At 50.1% G+C, this 17,556-nt stretch overlaps 6 protein-coding genes across 6 annotated transcripts; 1 reads left to right on the top strand and 5 right to left on the bottom strand.

Annotated features, from left to right (window-relative positions):
- The first annotated feature begins 2,374 nt into the window (after positions 1-2,374).
- On the top strand, positions 2,375-4,669 carry F5J12DRAFT_845684 (uncharacterized protein). The gene is made up of 6 exons (XM_051746323.1): positions 2,375-2,470; positions 2,524-2,865; positions 2,915-3,019; positions 3,072-3,526; positions 3,589-3,850; positions 3,895-4,669. Exons 1-6 carry the CDS (start codon positions 2,419-2,421, stop codon positions 4,200-4,202), a joined length of 1,524 nt encoding a protein of 507 aa, XP_051597975.1. The 5' UTR covers positions 2,375-2,418; the 3' UTR covers positions 4,203-4,669.
- Positions 4,670-5,016: 347 nt separating this feature from the next.
- On the bottom strand, positions 5,017-7,092 carry F5J12DRAFT_845682 (uncharacterized protein). The gene is made up of 3 exons (XM_051746322.1): positions 6,963-7,092; positions 6,624-6,705; positions 5,017-6,566 (listed from the first exon to the last, which is right to left on the bottom strand). The coding sequence occupies exons 1-3, from the start codon at positions 6,968-6,970 to the stop codon at positions 5,181-5,183; spliced, it is 1,476 nt and encodes a 491-aa protein (XP_051597974.1). The 5' UTR covers positions 6,971-7,092; the 3' UTR covers positions 5,017-5,180.
- Positions 7,093-7,121: 29 nt separating this feature from the next.
- On the bottom strand, positions 7,122-8,576 carry F5J12DRAFT_257672 (uncharacterized protein). Its single transcript, XM_051738627.1, has 2 exons — positions 8,126-8,576; positions 7,122-8,072 (listed from the first exon to the last, which is right to left on the bottom strand). The coding sequence occupies exons 1-2, from the start codon at positions 8,298-8,300 to the stop codon at positions 7,351-7,353; spliced, it is 897 nt and encodes a 298-aa protein (XP_051597973.1). The 5' UTR covers positions 8,301-8,576; the 3' UTR covers positions 7,122-7,350.
- A 796-nt stretch (positions 8,577-9,372) lies between these two features.
- Positions 9,373-10,595, bottom strand: F5J12DRAFT_257628 (uncharacterized protein). The gene is made up of 2 exons (XM_051738626.1): positions 10,336-10,595; positions 9,373-10,290 (listed from the first exon to the last, which is right to left on the bottom strand). The coding sequence occupies exon 2, from the start codon at positions 10,278-10,280 to the stop codon at positions 9,423-9,425; it is 858 nt and encodes a 285-aa protein (XP_051597972.1). The 5' UTR covers positions 10,281-10,290; positions 10,336-10,595; the 3' UTR covers positions 9,373-9,422.
- Positions 10,596-10,681: 86 nt separating this feature from the next.
- Positions 10,682-12,162, bottom strand: F5J12DRAFT_257553 (uncharacterized protein). The gene is made up of 4 exons (XM_051738625.1): positions 11,884-12,162; positions 11,738-11,831; positions 10,768-11,683; positions 10,682-10,711 (listed from the first exon to the last, which is right to left on the bottom strand). Exons 2-3 carry the CDS (start codon positions 11,784-11,786, stop codon positions 10,986-10,988), a joined length of 747 nt encoding a protein of 248 aa, XP_051597971.1. The 5' UTR covers positions 11,787-11,831; positions 11,884-12,162; the 3' UTR covers positions 10,682-10,711; positions 10,768-10,985.
- Positions 12,163-14,617: 2,455 nt separating this feature from the next.
- Positions 14,618-16,836, bottom strand: F5J12DRAFT_257521 (uncharacterized protein). The gene is made up of 5 exons (XM_051738624.1): positions 16,274-16,836; positions 15,959-16,203; positions 15,464-15,877; positions 15,052-15,328; positions 14,618-14,987 (listed from the first exon to the last, which is right to left on the bottom strand). Exons 1-5 carry the CDS (start codon positions 16,578-16,580, stop codon positions 14,713-14,715), a joined length of 1,518 nt encoding a protein of 505 aa, XP_051597970.1. The 5' UTR covers positions 16,581-16,836; the 3' UTR covers positions 14,618-14,712.
- Between the last annotated feature and the right edge of the window lie 720 nt (positions 16,837-17,556).

Below are 17,556 nucleotides of genomic sequence, written 5' to 3'. Positions count from 1 at the left end.
AGATAAATACAGTCTGGAGCAGGGGATCATGCGGGTGTAGCTCGAGGTACGTTAACTTTTGAGATGCAAGTGATGAGGAGAGCGAGGAGGGTCCAGGAACTCAGTGGTACTGTACAGAGAGATGGGTGAACGTTGAGTATGCGGGGAAGTCGTCAAGGATACCGAGTCGCTCGGTGTATATCTCCAGGCGTTCCAGGGCAGGCGAGCATTGAGGGAAAAGGAAATCCGGATAATGAACTTTGTGATCCAGAAGGTCTATAAACGTTTCGTAGGCATCGATACAAACATGGCAGAGAGAAGGGAAATTTAAGGAATTGAGGTGGCCAAAGAGGACTTGCAACTGTTCGCCCGTTCCCCCCAGATAGGTACGGATACTACGCCATCGGTGCACGGAGGAAATGGCTGCACTGAGGGACGGACGAAGTGCTGCCGCACCAAGGTACACAATGATCCCGACGTCCAAAAGACATTTGCGACTCCTGTTCAGGTGAGCAGTCAGTGTTGAGACCTCCAACAAGGGAGGGATGGCGATCCTAGTCCAATACGTCGGAGTGCTGAGGATTATTACGCCTTTCCACCGGCGGGACACACTGGCCAATTCTCTCTTCCATTCAACTTTGGTCGCCTTGCAGAGAGTCGGAGGCAGGAACCGGAAGCAAGCAGTGGACACTATTTTCGGGAGTACAGCTTAGAACTTAGCGTTGGCGTTGGCTTTTTCATGTGGTCCTACTGCGAGTTGCTCTCACTGATTGTTCGCAGTGTTCACGTCACAGAGTGGTGACCTCGTTGCAGGATTCCGCGACTTGTACCCCACATTAAGATCCTAAAGCACGCCCTTCTTCAAGAGATGAACCCTGCCTCCAAAGCTATGACGAATCCTTTTTATCGTTCGCCGATGCTGTACTCGAGATGGGAGACTTACACGATCTCCGTTCAATCATCTCAGATCACGCGCCGGGACAGGTGCATCCCACAGTCGAGAGGGAATCATTGTCTTTCGTCGTGTCTTTGGTGTACCTAGGAGAGACTAGGTCTTGGAACCTATGTAGAAAATTTTCAACACGAATACGGTTGCACAAATATTGGTATCGTTTCGCCACATAGCTACATTTCCAAGGAAGGCAGTCGGGACCAACCTCAACGATGAGCCTATTCAATATAGCATGGCCGTGCGGGGACTGCATTGAGCATCACAGTGAGGGGCATCGGAGAACAGAGCCTTTCATCATAATGGCATCAAGATTCGTCTCCGCTCCAAATGGGGAAAACGGAATCACACCGTCTTGACCGCGAGTTCACTTGAGGGCATGCATTCCTCGGGACTGCTTGCCTTGACTGAGCAAGTGATACTGTACAGAGACAAAACAAGGAAAGACTGGTAAACGGATTCACTCACGACTAGAGCCCCTGAACTGGGGAGGTTATACAGAACGCTCGATGGTGTCAGGTTCAATTCATATTGACAAGACCACCGGCCATTCATGACTACATACCCAGCAGAATCAGTATTTTCACCAGCCAAAACGTACCTATATTTGTGCATGCCGAAGTGTGGAAGTGTCCCCACGTATGCCACTCGCACGGAGCAGGAGAAACAACCATACAAATCCAAAGGCCACATCATACCTCTTTCGCGGCGATAGGAAGAATCTGGTGGATATAGCGCAGCAGTCCGAGATACGTACTTGGTCTCCGAGGATATAGGTGCGATTCATCTGCAGATAGTCCCCTGCTTGGTTGCACTGTACTCAATTTGAGCTTGAACGACATCAAGAATCGCGGTGATCGGCGTGTTAGTATTGGGCGTCGTGGTGGGCGCCCCTTCGTGGAACAAGAACCGGAGATTGAAATTACGGAAGCCCCCGTGGATGCATTACATAATTTAGTAGCATCCCCTCAATCTCCGGTGCATGCGGTCCTGTACAAGAGCTGATGGCATAGCACAACCGGCGCGAGCACCCAATGCTTGAAACCAGTCTGTAGATATTGTTTTAGGTTACTACTGATGAACATGATATGTAGATGGATTCTGTCAACATCTCGCCCGCGGCTGTCCACGTGGATCAAGCTCAAGTTACAATTCGGCTTAGACTTGCCACTTCCATCAGATCGAAGAAGCCTCCGCACCCCGCATTTGGGTCGATGAAACAAGTATCCATATCAGGGACAAGCAAAACACTCGAAAAAGTTACTCGTTAGCGCGACAGGACTCGAGACACCCCCGAGCTGTTTGCTGGCCTGTGCCCCTGCCGGGAATTTTCTTAGATGCGTTCCCACCAGCCAAGGAGGGGGGCAGGGGTGACGTTGGTCTTTGCTAGTGTGTGACATGTGTTTTGGCAGATAAAAAGGAAAGGCGAGAACAATAGGACCCACTCCCCCCGCTTTTCTTATTGTCTCCCTCTTTCCGGTAATCCAGACATGCCGCCCACTCGCCTCTCCTCCTATCGTCGCCGCTCTTCTCTCGCCGTCCGTAAGTCATCCGATCTCTCACCCAATTCTCTTCCTCTCACGTCATATCCACAGCGACATCGTCCCACATCAAACCCGGTATCTACGGCGCTCCCTCTCCGTCCCCGAGATCTGTCACCTTCGCACCCAATGTTACCCCTGTAACATTCAGCGACCCATTATCGCTGGACACATCCACCGCAGAATCGTCCTCGCCTACGTCGCACATCTTCCCGCCTTCAGATTCACCAGCGCCGCCTCCGGCAAGGCGACGTGCCCCTCCTGGCAAGCGCCGGTCGCTTGGATACATCCCACGCCCACCCAATGCCTTCATGCTCTTCCGCGCTGACTTCGTCAGACAGAAACATGTTCCTGGGTCGATAGAAACTAACCATGGCTCTCTATCCAAGATCATCGGTAGGGCTGTCCTCCACTGTATCCCATCTGTTCCTTACGCCCTTCGCAGGTAACTGCTGGCGCGCTCTTCCCCTCGAGGAAAAACGCGTGTGGGAAATTAGAGCCAAGAAGGCAAAGGAAGAGCACTCGGCCATGTACCCAGGTTACCGCTTCCGTCCCGTCCACAACAAGGATAAGGCAAAGAAGAAGGCTAAACCACCCGTCAGCGCCTGAGGACGAAGAGCGTTGTGAAGCAGTCGCTCAACTGCTTCTCGAAGGAAAGAAGGGTGACGAACTCGCCGCAGCTATTCGCAAGTTGGGCGACAAGGCGGGTCAGACGGCGCTGCCACCTGCACCCGCATATCCATACCGCCGACCATCTTCAGTCCCTCTCCCAGACGGACCATTCCATCCTATCGCATTGCCTGCGCTGCCATTCCTGCAGCTGGGATCAAGATCGGGGTCGCCTGTAGGAAATATCTCTCGCTCAGCGAGGTTCATCCTTGGCCATCGCAGGTCTTCAAGCGTGCAGCCCATCCCCAGCAAACCATGGGGAATCCTCGATCACATGACACCCCTTCACCACGACATGTCCTCTCTCCCCGATGTCGACAGTACACTTTTCGACCCTGCGTTTTTCGATGCCGGGTTCTCTTTCCAGCCACACACGGAGTCATCTTTCGTGAGTTGTTTCTCCGTTTCAGTTTGTTCCATCAAGTAGATTTACTCCGTAAATGCTCTCAGAACGTGGGCGAGATGTATTCGGTCCCACCGCATGCGCATTCACCGGGTGAATTCCCTCTCAATGGATCGGTCGGAGTGCCTCCCAGGGACGCGGCACCATTTCCAGTGACGTCGTGCGATACATCTTCGCTCCCACAGTATACATCGATGACTATGACCACATCTAGCCCTCTTGCCATGACGCCCAATTCCATCCCCATGTCTATGTCCATGGGAGTCGCCTCAGACATGTCGATGTCCTTGCCCATGGCGAATGCCCGGCGTCGACATGGACCCCCTCACGTGGCTTCGGATCCTCTATGACAGATGTTGTTGATGTCGCCGACTTCTCGCATTCTCAGTCATCCTCGACGTATTCCGGTTCCCCTGCGACTTCAGATGTGTCGCTGCCGACTGTTGTCGCACCAAAACCGCAGCCAGCGTTTCAGCAACAGGTGGACACGGTCATATTCGAAGGTTGGGGGGATGTCGTTGGCAACGGTCCCGTCGAGCTTGCCACTCAGGGCCAGCCGGAGATGGAGCAGTCGCAGCACATCCAGGATGGATTTTCTGGTTTGTTCGCAAATGAATTTGACGGAGGTGCATTCGAATACGTGACAACGCAGGCGTTTTAAGTTGGAAGAAGGTCACTCGACGGGCGCATTGGATGCATTCATACGTTCAAGAATACGGCAAGGCAAGACCGGACGATATCACGACTTAGACGGACGATGACGACACGGCCATCCGCATTCACAACTAGCTTATGCATCGCGCATCTTTTTTTTTTCTCTTTTCTCTCTCTCTCCGAACAAACAGATCACACCTCCATTATAAAATGTATCATAGGTTATTTAGGGATTTGGTGAGTTGCTGTCGCTGATGGACGCTGGGGGGGAGGGACGATCTTCAGATACCCATACCCACATGTGGATACGTACTCTACTCCAGTGGCGACGGCAGGCACACTGGATTCGTTGATTAGATGTAGCATTAGAGATCTCTTTCCGTATCTTGACGGTTCATACGTCTTCGAATGTAGCTTTTAGTTTTATCTGTATTTCTTGGCCTGGAGTTAGAAGTAAATATAAATATTGTGCTCAATCTTCCAAGTTTCCACGTTCTACCAGATCAGATCCGAAGGGATAATAACGAATATCGATCGATCGCAGATCTTCGGAAACAAATATGGATCGATCCGCCGGAGTTATATGTATACTTCCTGAATTCAGCCTCATTCAAGGGAAATCATTTGACTTTCGTAGATCTGGAAGTAGCTATCATGCTAGCGACTCTTCTCATATATAGGGGTCGTTGCAAACAAGAGCGCTGTCCCCCGAACATCTGAGAGGATGGACAGAACTTGTGATGGCCTGACGGGTCCGTTGTAAGTACATACTTTAACAGTACTTGAGTCTGCTATAGGGCCTTGGCCAAGAAAATCAACAGCACAAAAGACGATATAAACGGTGCTATGCGAGAATTTTGAGGAGAATCGTCGGTATCTACGTTTTGCATAAGATCCAAGGTATCGCCATAGTAGGTATACGTAAAAACAAGCAACGTGTTCGTATGGTACGAAGTCCGTTCAAAATATTATCCTTATCCAAAAATCAGCTAGATACTGCACCAACGGACTTCGGCTGAGCCTTGTTCGACACATTGCTACGTGATGCAGTCGTGCTACACCTTCTGGATGGATTGTGCAGCACCGACGGCTCCATCGACGACAACGATATCCGCCCCTCATGAACCACACCCGTCCCCATTTTAACCTTGTTGGTGAACAGCGTCATGACCTCGTTCGCCCAATTACGAGACAACCCCATCTGGAAGTCCGGTGGGATGAGACGATTGCGTACGGACCACCTGGAGGATTCGGATTTTGCACTGGCCGCCCGCTCACGGTGAGATTCAGGAGGATGTTCGCATTCATCCACTCCACGGTTGTCTCTCTTTCCACGGTTCTCACGTCCTCCTTGTTCTCTTTTTTGCTTTGGCGTTGCTCCTGTAGGTTTGTATAGTCCAGGATATATTTTCTCGAGCTCTCTGGACCGTGTAAGTCTCGCGATTGCGGAACGGTCTTCCTCTGGCCAGACACCGACCTCGGAGTCGGTGGCAAAACTATCAGGTGTCCTCTGCCTACTCGGCACATCTGCATTTTCGGTCAAGGAGCCGAGCTCGCCTGCGCCTACCATCATGTTGACACTACTCTCGTTTGGACTATAGGTTTGTCTTTGGCCATATCCACCTCGATCCCTCCAGGTCCAAAACTTATCGTCCTGATTCGCGTCGAGGCTGGCACGGGATTCGGAATGTCGCCTACGTGAACGCAGATGGAAGAGGAGGGCGACGATGGCAATAGAACAAAGGGTAGCCGCTGCTCCGACAGAGCTACCTATAATAAATGTACTATCGCTGGTCGTTGAGGATGACGCGACCATTGAGGTTGGGGAAACAGAAGACAATGTGGAGGAATACACAGGCACCAAAGACGATTGTTCGGGTATATGCGAGGAGCTGGGGAGGGTGCCCGGTAACGTGAGAGGATGAGTGGTAGTTGATGTTATCGGTATCGTAGTATGTGGCGTAGTGGAGGCGGTTTGTGAGGTACTTGAGTATCCAGAGTGCGTGTGACTGCTGGGAACTGACTTCGTGGTGGATGTAACATACTTCGTAGTTGAAATGGAATGGGTGGTGGTTACAACCGTTCCAGAAGGAGCGGAGGATGAAGTTTGATAAGATGAGGTTTGATGGGAGCTTCCTGTTGTAGGCGCAGACTGACTTTGACTTTGGGATTCACGTGAAATTGGAGCAGAGGTCCCAAGCAAGCTCGTTGAAGATCTCGACCATGGCATCTGGCTTAGCGGTGGAATAGTGAATGGATGACTAGTCACCGCGCTAGGCGACGGAATCAATGAAGGCAGACTCGTTGGTAAAATTGGTAAACTTGTTGGCAAAAGATTGCTCTGCTCGGACATTGGAAGGATAGAGTTCAGCTAACATCATCTATATCTCAGTAACTTGTAGCACGTGTGGCGAGGTGATCGACTCACCCAGGTATCCACACCTGTGGTGGGTATTAGATTCGCTACGGCGAGTGCAGAAGAAAACCCTGCCGGAGAGATCGCAGGCATACTGTCAATTAAGAAGGATCGTGAGTGTCTGCGTCAATTCAATGTCCACGATGATAATGTCCGTAAGAAAGGAGCGTGGTTAAGAAGCGAGCGAAACGAAGTAAACGAATGACAGAGACGGAAAGCGTGGGTCCCAATGCAAGTATCCAGAGGAAAAAGATGGCCACGGATAATGGCAGTGGCTATCTTTATCCTAGAGCGAGAGAGGCCACATCATGATGGGCGCCCTGTAAGAGATAGACAAATGGTGAGATATACCTTGCCATCGGAATGTCAAGCAGAGTTAAACCACTTTTAGGGTGTTACAGAACTGAGGCATCACCGCACATGGATGTCTCGATCTGCAGACGTGACTCCGGTTACCTGTACATCTTGCATGGGAGTCTTATTGTCTTCGTGCATCATGTGTTTGACCTGCACCTCTCCAACAAATTTCGTGATTCAGTGATTATTTTGAAACGTTAAAGAGTCCCTTTAAGCGAAACCGTTTCGTAGGTAAGAACTATAAAAAGAAGTCCAGAGCAACAATTAGCATCGTCAAGGGAACCTATACAATGCCGCGCTTGACGGGTAGCTAATCACTCAGTTAAATACAAGTGCATGGTGAAACGAGAGCACAGATCCCACCATCATTGTCGCATCTATGTCACAGTGCAAGGCCAGTCTCAGGACTTGGCGGTGTCTGGCAAAGACGTACACCTAATTGGGAATTCTGCGGGTACATTGATTGGAATGTGTTCGCACCCTGCGCATGTGGTACTTTTGTATACGCAGATACCGAAGAACCACCAGAAGGTCCGGAATCGAAACTCCGCACAGCGGAGGCAACGGTGGCCTCGCTCCCTACCGGTAAAGCCGAATATATTGAAGGTTTCTGAGCTCGGTAGCGACGTATGCGACGCAAGATGAAGTAGACCACTATTACCGCAAGGAGTACACCAAGAAGGCTAAGTCCAACTATCAGGCCAACCGATATCGCGTGGGAACCTTGACTAGAGGACGTCTTTGTCTGTGACTGTGACGGTGACGGTGACTGCACGGAGTTGAAGGTGACAGTCTGTGTCGATACACCGGAGAGGTAGGTTGAGAACAGGGTTGCCGGAATAGAAGGTGAAATGGTAGGGCGCGGATCAAGTGAGGTATAGATTTGGCTCGAAGGGCCGCTGCTGGAAGAGAGCAACGGCGTGCTGGGTTCTACTATGAGCGTAGAAGATGGGTTCTGAGTGTAGGCTTCGGCCATTGAGAGGAGAGCAAGCGGGTTCGCCTCTTGCCACAAACAGGACATCACGGCTGTAGGCAGGGAAGGAATGTTGTCCAAAGCCCCCACATTAGGTATGGGCGACGTGGGCTCCACCGCCGTAGCGGACGCTGCACTCAAAGATCTTAGTCAACTGAGCGAATTCGCATAGGGAAGGGCTCACGCATAGTAATCGGAGGTGTTGTCGGACCCATATCCATAGATGAGGCAAAAGAATCAAACTGGATAAGCAACTGTGAGTAGAGGGGTGAAGTTATACACAAGATATGCAAAATGTGCAAATCATACATCAGCATAGCCCAAGCCATTGAAGTATGTATGTATCGTGTTCCCCGCATCCATCAGTTTGAATGTTGAACTCACTTACCTGTTACAGATCGTGAAAAACTTTCATCTATGATGAGAACCTGTTAGTCTGTGACAGGATATTTGTTGTTGTGAAGGTCACAGAGTGTGCCGTCCTTCCAGCGAGACGGCACAGATATTGATAACCCTTGAGCGCCATACTTATGCTGCTCGAATCGTGCAGAGAGAATACAAGGGATGAGTAGGTAGTCAGTATATGAAGAGTGTGGTACATGCTCGCCTTGTGCTATGTACGAGGAACAGAAAGCAAGAACCGGATTTGGACTTGAAACTGATTACAAAGCAAGTATATAGTCACATATTTGAGGTGATTATGTCAGCACGCTTGTAGCGTGACAAAGCTGGACTCCTGAGTTTCTGCTCCTTTTTCTCGCTCAGCCATCCTCTGCGTCATGCCGTTTGTGCGTAATTTTTTTCATCGTATTGGAATGATACACGCAATTATCAGTCCTGTCTGCCTACTCGGCCGGAGTCTTTCCATGCAAGAAGTAATGCTAACTCAGGCTCCAAGGATGTTTCAATAAGGGAGGATGATAATTTTAGTGTGAATAACGAATAATGACCGAGATTCCACTCCCGAGCCAAAATTTTATTGCGGTGAAGCTCGATAAGCACAAGTTCACGTCATGGTCACTCGACTCGTAAGTATAACAAACCTCCAACTTGCTAGGCTGAAAGAATCATTCACTACCAAGCCAATATGGATGTGATCGTAAGTGTTCTAAAGAAACTATCGTTGGTATCCGTATATTAAAATTTTGCGACAGGATGATGAGGGTATATGCGTGAGATGATGAGGCCAGCATGTGTGTGTACGGGCAAGGAGTGCGTTCACATGGTACTTGGTTATTTTAAAGTATGTTCCTTATCGACGAATCAGCTGCCACACACACCAGCGTCCCCAGAACCGTCATTCGAGATATCGTTGGGCAATGCAGTACCTGTTGGCGATGGCTCATACCGCACTGACAGCCTGGTAACCGACGATGCCTGACCCTTGGCAACCACGCCTGTCCTCATTTTAACCTGAGTTAAGACTTCTTTCCCCCTAGTCCAAGGTCCATCCTCTTGGCAAGTACAGCGTGATAAAGCGGCTAGGGATAGGATGACATTGAATATTCAGATTTTGCCCTGTGCTCACGACGAGGCTTGGGATGAGGTTCGTAATCATCGACTCCTGCGTCATCTGCTCCCCTTCCGCGATTTTCATGCCCCTCCTGGTCCCTTGTTTGTGTTCGCGTTGCTCGCGAGTGTTGCGAAGGGTAAAGCTTCTCGAGTTCTCTCGACCGTTGACATCTCGCAATTGCAGAACGTTCTTCTGGTAGTACGTCAACCGTGGGAGCAGTGGAAGTGGCAGCCGGTGTCCTCTGCCCACTCGGCAAATCAACATTGTCGGAAATGGACCCGGGACCCCCGGTGCCCACCATAGTCACACTGACATCACTCTCGCTCAGAGCGTGATTGTGTACATGACCTTTCCAGATCCCAGCCTTGTCGTTCCGGTTCACCGGGGGATCTGTGGGTTGCAGATGTTCGAAAGGGTACGGGCGGCAATGGGCATCAGAATTTCGTTGACGCGAACGTAGATAGAGGAGAAGAGAAATAGCCATGATGAAACAAAGGAGAGCTGCGGCTCCGACGGAGCAGCCTATAATAACGGCTCTATTGCTGCTCGCCAAAGACGACGTGGTTGTTGGAGTATGGGAGGACGAGGGAGACGAAGACGCATTGTTTTTCAGAGACGTGGTATATGATGCCAAAACAGGGGTCAGCGACGATGAAGCAGTGGTACCGTATCCAGTGGGACTCGGAGCTGACGTCGTAGGCGAGCGTGTCGAACTTTGGGGCGTTGGGATTGCTGAGGTCGTAGCAAGTGAAGAAACGCTACTCGAAAGCAGCATCGTGGGGACCGGGAGAGTGGTCTTCACGGACGACTGAAAAATGGAACCCATTCAATGGTGCCTAAATCTCAGTCTGTCCCAGTGCGCAGTAGGGCGGTTGACTCACAAGAATATCAGTATTTTGGGCGGAAAATATTGACTCTGTGATAAAATATTCCATACTAGTACTGAGAAGTACTGCCTCAAATGATATTTGTATGGCCATGCGGTCGATGAAGAACCGTAAAGTCAACGACCACGGTGATGATCCGTAGGAAAGGAGCGTGATTAAGAAGCAAACGGAAGGAAGTAAAAATGCAAAGACAGACAGTGGAGACTGGTCCAAATGCCAGGAAAGGGCAGTGGCTGCTTTAATATTCTCGGGCGACAGAGATCAGATCATGATGAACACCTTTTGGGAAACAGAAAGATAGTCATGATGTTTTCTTAAAGAATCAGAGACAATGTCCTTGATAATGAAACGAAAGAAAGGATACGTGAATCTGTTCATCTGGGTTTAAGTTACCGACAAGTCTCGCATGAACTTGGCCTTACTTACCGTCTCATGATCATCACGTGTTTGACCTGCGTCTCTCCAACAAAGTTCTTCAACAATTATTCTGAGACGTTACGTAGGTAGCGAGACCATTCAGGTAAGTGTCACATCGGAAAAACTAGAAGAATGTTCAGATGTGCATCAGCGCAAAATACTCGGTTGGACACAATGTATACGAAACGAAAGGTATAGTTTGCGCCACCATTATTGTCACAGCTATTTCACAAGGCAAGCCCGATCTTAGAACTCGGGTAAGTCCAACCGGGACGTGTGTCTGATTGGGAATCCAGTGGGCATGCCGATTCACATCTGTTCGTATCCTGCGCATATGATCCCTCTGCAGAGGCAGAAGCCGAATCATTTCCAGAGTCGCCCGCATCGACGGCCGTGCTCAGTGGAACCGACGGTGATGCCATCCTCGTTGAGCCACCAGCCACGCCAGGCAGCGACAAGGCGGCCTCCTTCACTGATGGAACTGGATGGATCAAAGGCCTCGAAGTTCGATGGTGACGGATACGACGCAGGTATAGTAGAATAAGGCAGACTATCAATGTCACGAGGAGGCCACCAACAAGAGCAAGTGCCACAATCAAGCCAACCAATACGGTATGACCGCTTTGGTTGACAGACGCATTTGCTTGCGACGGTGACTGTGAGGGGCCGGAGGATGCAACAGTCGAAACGTCGTCGGAGCAGCTTTGTGATAGAGACATGGTTGGAGTGGACGAGTTGTTACCGGGTGAAGTACTAACTTGGTTAGTGAAGGCGGTGCCAGACGGGGGAGTTGCAATTGCAGAGGTGGGAAAAGGGGGCCACGGCACGTCCCAGTAGGTGGGGCTTTGAGTAGAAGAGGTGTCTGTTGATGAAACATCACCAGGAGACGTGCTTGAGGTTTGTAGAGTATTCAGAGTATGCCTCGCTGATGTAGTCAATACTCTCAGCCTATCGAGATGACTCACATAAGAGTACTCACGATTCGCGCGAAATATCACCCAAGTACCTGTGACCGAGGGCAAAGGCATCAGGCCTGAGGGGTGTAGCTGGATGTAGCGAAAACGCTGAAAAGACTTTGTAGTGTGAGCTGAGAGAGTGGGCCCACACGAGATACGCAAGACGCACCGACACAACCTGAAAGATTAAGGGTATATATGTATCGCATGTTCCATGCCCACCGATCAAATAGACTGCTGAACTTGCTCATCTAGAGATTGATCTGTCACAGATCACGAGAAAATTGAATCCGTATGATGGGAACCCGTTACAGGACACTCGTTATAGAGCACAAAGGAGGTGCCTCATTTTCCAAACTCAAATGGGGAGAAAGTAAGGGCATTACATAATAACTTTGAACATGATACCTCTACACCACAGGTACAATCTTGACTGTGGAACTCTGTGCGACGGGTCTACGTGGATTGATGGATGACATCAAACGCAGGCTCCCTGGATATCAATGATTAAGTGTCCTAAGCGTTGGCCGGAAGTCTTACATACAAGGCTTTAAACTGGCCTACTTCGCATGGCACCCCACCCGACCTGTAATCTCCTCCCAGTACAGCAAATAATAGAACAGTCATGGAGGGACGTCGAGAATTGATTTGGTTAACAAAGACGTTTGCTATGCGGCCACGATGTTGCGTAAAGCGGAATGTAAATGAAGATCCCCTTCACCCGTGTGCAACGTGCTAACTCGAGGTGAAACGAGACTTGAACAAGTGCCTTTATTTGCTTCTGGCATTCTGTGAACGTAATGGATGTGACGGTAGGGAAAGTTCATTGGCCGCCGGTAACAGTAATATTAGTTGTGTGCAGTCACCATGGGAAACGGTACACCAACTGGTAAGCCTTCTACGCCTGTAGGAGAACGGTGAACCCACAGAAGTATCAGAATGTCGTGTCAACAACTAAGTGTGTCTGCAGTATTCTGCCAGAAATGTTGACTCATACCGATCTGCTCCGCTACAAATCAACCCCATGACACTCCGGTGGTTATCGTCGCAGTACCAAACGATTGTAAAACCTGGGAAGCTGAGGCATGAGGCGTAGTAGTCCGTGTGTGGGAATCCAAGTGTAACAAGTTGGCGCCTCTTGCTTCAGCTGAATTATGTAGTTGACGAACGTGAACTCAGGGGGAACACTGAGGTAGTCAAGAGCCATGCGGTGAAGATTTGAATACTTTTCGTTTCATTTTGGTCCACCACTTAAGGGGGTCAGCGACGGATTCATTTTTTTCTTGCAGGTACTCGTCGAGCTCACCCCTTGGGAGGTTGTTGCAAGTGAGATGTTGCCAAAATCTTCAACAACGCTGCGTTCCTTCCGGGGGCTGGATTAGTCTACTTCTCCCGTTCGTTTCGGGTCGTTACGACTGCAGTGCAGTCCGTGAAGTCAAGATGAATCTGGAGCAGCATAGATGTCCTGCCGCACTACGAAGGAACCCCATGGAACGAGTTAGCAAAGCGTGTATACTCAATCACAATCAGAGATCCCTACACATACCCAAACAAACAAATTTTCAGGGGCTTACCGTACCCGGAACAACCCTATGTAGTCCTTCCATGTGAACGTCGTGATCGAAGGAAAAGCTACCTCGTGCTCACTGATACCCATTTCTCCCTCTCGGCTCAACGTCACAGGTTATAGTGTCTTTTTGGTGTACTTGAAGTACGTCAAGAGGATATCATGATTATTCTCGACCCTCCACGGCCCTACACTGCTAGGAGCTCATTCAGCTGCTCGGCACCCGTGTACCCTCTCCCCCCACCAGTTACGGACGGAGTTCGTCTTTCGCCCAGTCTGCACATCCTGTACATCTTCGTCGCGCAGTAATGTTGATGGAAACCCCACCGAGCCGTGCATCCCACCATTCTATCTCTTCCATAGCTACGGAGCACAATACAGAGTGGTGTCTACGAGTTATGTTGAATAACCCAGTAAATTTATTTCTATCCATCGCATTCCCTTGGTTTCTTCGGAAGGAATACTTTGCAGCGTCGGCGGCAGAAGTTTCTCTATTTCAGGCGTTAACTCGATTGTCATTGAATCCAACCACAATATTTGCCGGTTCCGGTCGACATCGGCGACCGAGCGAACCAATAGTACTTGCGAGCTTGAACCAACAGCATGCAGAGCTACTGTGTAGCGCAATCAAGGAGCAGAATGCAGAAAGAGGGACAGGAACAGGTGTTGTAGGGTATCATTGTAGATGCTAAATAACCTTGACTACGTCCTCTGCCGAACCGATAATAACTGCGTCCACGACAGGTAGTGAGGCAGTGAGCAGTCAAGCAACACGAGTTAACGACATAGTAACAACTCACGCATTGTAGTTCCCTTCCGCTCAAACAGGCACTGTCAGAAAGTATGAATGGAGACGGTTAAACAGACCAATTCACATTCGGGGGGTATGTATACGAAACAAGATTGGATCAACAAAAAACTTACTTCATAATCATCGCCCGTCAAGATGACACTATCTCCGTGCATCAAAACAATCGAAAACGGAGGAACCGAAGGCCCGGCTTTCTTTCCCTTCCTCTGTTTACCTTTGCCCTTGTCCTTGGGTTTGATGGGCGCCGTCGATGCAGATCCGACGGATTCCATTGTTACCACCAGGGACGTGGCAGGGTCCGAGTTGTCTGCAGCGCCCACGGCTACCTGTCTACTAGCTTTGTCCCCGCCGCGGCCCACTACGTCGATAGTGCCTCCTCCAAACGCAGAGGCACTGTGCTTGAAGTTGTCTTGGTCCACTCGCCCTTGTGACGAAGCATTGCTCCCTAGTACCTGGTTTGGCTCGGCTTCATGTCTCGCCTCGGGTCCGGTGTCTCCGGGTGCGTCGGGAACGCTGTTATGATAGCCCCCTCGGGGAGACAAGTGTAGGACGACGTCGGCGCCTAGACACAGGACCGTCACTGGGCCCTCCTTTGCGCCGAGGACATTTGGCCACTGCAGTTAAGAATCGTAGCACAAAGTCAAAAAACCGTCGTACATAAACTGTAACCTTTCTCTTGCAAGACTCACTTTCCTCCTCCCGCTCGTGTACCACCCAACGACGGATAGCCGATCGAACCGCGGACGAATGGCCATGCCATATTTCTCGGTGATCTGCAGGAGATGATTGCGTGCACGGACAATACAATCCGGTACATCCGTCAACATAATTGACCCATGTAGATCCGTACTGCGACCCCAGCTGCTAGTCATGGTGAGATAGGTGAAAAATGGAGCTACAGCGCACGAGGTGAGCACATGAGCTAACAGTTCAAAAGCACAAGGGTGGCTGTAACTCACTCGCAGTGCTCTCGCGGCGCAGTATGACATCCCTCTGAACATCCTCCCAGAACGTTGTCGCCTCTTGCTGCAATTCCTCTCTATTCGCCGTAAACATATATACGGCCTGCACATTTTCCCGCAATACGTATGTGTAAGATAACATCCCGTTTTCCCATGTCTCCTTTTTGACGTCAAGACAGTGTGGAACGTGGTTTAATGGGAGAGGAACTGGCAACCTGGCATGTGGATCTCGGACGGACAGTAAGGGGACCACCTTTCCCAGAGGAAAGGCCTCCTTGCGCCATCATCATCAGCTTCCTCTAAATGAAGACGAGAAAAAAAGACACGGAAAAAGGAAAAACAACAACCGAAAGAAGCAAGATATACGGAAAAAAACAAACCAACAAAGCTCAAAAGCAAATGTACATACCTTTGTCATACAGATCTCACTCTGACATTGCCAATGCCGGAGAAAAAGTGGGGCATTCGCAAGCCCACACCGACGACAGAACCAACCTCTGGAGAACGAACATTCGTTGGGATGAAACGGACCCAGGATATCATATGGGAGGTAACTATAGTACCGAAGCCTGAGGTTTTGGATATGGTATCCAATACTCGGCGATTCTGAGGAGCGCCACCATGGACGCATGATATCAGGAGGTGCTACAGGCGCACTTTCGAATTCATGTGGAGGAGTGGAACGAGGGGAGGTACCCTCGTGAATATGGTTGTCCAAAAGGAACTCTTCTCCTCCAGGCGCCCATCCTAAGTTGAAACGCCACTGAACGGAACCCCAAAGCTTGCTCGTACGGGGATCACGAGTCCATTCGACGACTTCTTCCTAAATAAAAACGGCGCCAAACATGGTTCGATCAGAAAGGGGCACGAAATCACTGTTAGAACTGCGACCGTGCATGCGTACCTGTATAGAGGCAACAAAGAAGTATCCCAGGCATGCATAGACATTCTCTGGGGACGGTGTGGCTGGACAGAGGGGACTCTCCCGATGTGCCCAGATGAGGACAGGTATGTAATGCGATTGCGCACCGAATAGGATATCTATGTCGGACGGACGGGTATGGCGGACTGGAGCGAGTTCTGGGATGCTTTCAAGATCACGTCCAGTTTTGGGTGTGGGCGGAGCACTACTATCGTCAATGTTCATTGCTAAATGGACGGATTGGAGTTGAACACTCGGTTTCCCCGGCTAAACGATAAAAGCTGTGTGGATTCTCACCGGCAGGTGTATCCTCTACATTATTGGATGACTCCTTTGGAAGGATTAAGGTATCTGTATCACTGGTATACTTGGTGGTATCATCTTCATGCTTTAATTCTTTGTCATAAACAGGGGCCTCGGGCACAACTCGAGGACAGGCCTGAGCAGGAATAGAAGTTGGAACTAGAACAGGGGCAGGAGCATGTACGCCGGCCATGTCGACAGGTCCCACCTCGGATTTATGACCATTGCTTTCGACTTCCACTGAAACTTGCATGTTCGATTCCCGAGCTGACGTAAGCTGTGTAACCTCGCAGGCGCGCATATTGTTCACATTATTCCAAGGGTTCGAGCTCCCAACCCAGCTCGGCGCATCAGTAGCGAGATCATCGGAATAATCCAATTGGGTATAATCGGTCGGAAAGTGTTCCCAAGTAGGGAACGGAGATGGAGCACGCGCATTCGCACGCCAGAACCTCGACCCAGCGTTCCATGCTGATGCAGATGGGAGAGCGCAATTCTCCCCATCTAGCCCTGAAACGAACAAACCGAACCAGACGATTCAGCTCCCAGAATGATCGCCATATGAGCCACGCATGCTCACCGTGATACCCCTTCCATTTCCTCCATTGGTAATCCCCATCTGTAAAGCTGTTAACAGATTGAGGTCGATAATGAACATCGTCCCTCGTATGATTCATTGTTCCTACTCGAGGAATGCGAGGTTGCTGCGGGGCTTGGGTTTCGTTGGAGGAGGGTGGTACAGAATGTGGAGCGGGGTCGCCACCCTGTGAATGATCAACACCCTTTTGAATACGCGGAATTCTGCCGAGCTTTTTTAGAGGGTTATCCGCTTTCGAGACAGAGGAGGGGGCGGGAGAGACACGTGAATCGCTGTGCGACGATGACTCGCGTGTGACGTTGGGCGCCTCTTTCCGTGATGATGAAGGCGACGTCCGCTGACGTTTGGCACGCGGTGGATTTGAATCACCGCGACGCCGCTGGGCATCGTCAGTGTGGGGTTGGGTCCCCGAATGAGTAGTTAGGATGCTCGAGGAGATACTGTCCTCAGTGACATCGGGCTGTACAGTGTCGACGGAACTTGGAACAGACAATGGTGGTGGTGGCGAAGAAAAACCTGGTCTGGGCTGGTATACGAATTTCCACGTCCTGTGATACACTTGCGTATGAGTATTACCGAACCAGATGGAAGTATTGCTTCGTTTAGGTGTTTGGCCACGAGGAAGGAAAGAAACGAAATGATAAAGCAAAGGAATGAACAAGACGTACATCGACAGATT

This window comes from Pisolithus orientalis (genome assembly GCF_024613125.1).
Source record: "Pisolithus orientalis strain OTSU chromosome Unknown F5J12scaffold_25, whole genome shotgun sequence".
NCBI lineage: Eukaryota > Fungi > Basidiomycota > Agaricomycetes > Boletales > Pisolithaceae > Pisolithus > Pisolithus orientalis.
The sequence above is the reverse complement of the archived record's forward strand: the minus strand, read 5'-3'. Positions and strand labels throughout refer to the sequence as shown.

Bases quoted from the DNA above. Each gene is read 5' to 3' on its own strand.
- F5J12DRAFT_845684 (XM_051746323.1), top strand. From the start codon at position 2,419: ATGCCGCCCACTCGCCTCTCCTCCTATCGTCGCCGCTCTTCTCTCGCC. The intron at 3,020-3,071 runs GTCCCGTCCACA...ACCACCCGTCAG, and splicing joins GTACCCAGGTTACCGCTTCC to CGCCTGAGGACGAAGAGCGT. The intron at 3,851-3,894 runs GTCGACATGGAC...CCTCTATGACAG, and splicing joins GCCCATGGCGAATGCCCGGC to ATGTTGTTGATGTCGCCGAC.
- F5J12DRAFT_845682 (XM_051746322.1), bottom strand. The intron at 6,567-6,623 runs GTGAGTCGATCA...AGATGATGTTAG, and splicing joins CCACAGGTGTGGATACCTGG to CTGAACTCTATCCTTCCAAT.
- F5J12DRAFT_257628 (XM_051738626.1), bottom strand. From the start codon at position 10,280: ATGGGTTCCATTTTTCAGTCGTCCGTGAAGACCACTCTCCCGGTCCCC.
- F5J12DRAFT_257553 (XM_051738625.1), bottom strand. From the start codon at position 11,786: ATGCCTTTGCCCTCGGTCACAGGTACTTGGGTGATATTTCGCGCGAAT. The intron at 11,684-11,737 runs GTGAGTACTCTT...TGACTACATCAG, and splicing joins GGTGATATTTCGCGCGAATC to CGAGGCATACTCTGAATACT.
- F5J12DRAFT_257672 (XM_051738627.1), bottom strand. From the start codon at position 8,300: ATGCGGGGAACACGATACATACATACTTCAATGGCTTGGGCTATGCTG. The intron at 8,073-8,125 runs GTGAGCCCTTCC...CTTTGAGTGCAG, and splicing joins AACACCTCCGATTACTATGC to CGTCCGCTACGGCGGTGGAG.
- F5J12DRAFT_257521 (XM_051738624.1), bottom strand. From the start codon at position 16,580: ATGCGCGCCTGCGAGGTTACACAGCTTACGTCAGCTCGGGAATCGAAC. The intron at 15,329-15,463 runs GTATGTACATTT...TGATGGCGCAAG, and splicing joins GTGAGATCTGTATGACAAAG to GAGGCCTTTCCTCTGGGAAA. The intron at 14,988-15,051 runs GTGAGTTACAGC...CGTGCGCTGTAG, and splicing joins GCGCCGCGAGAGCACTGCGA to CTCCATTTTTCACCTATCTC.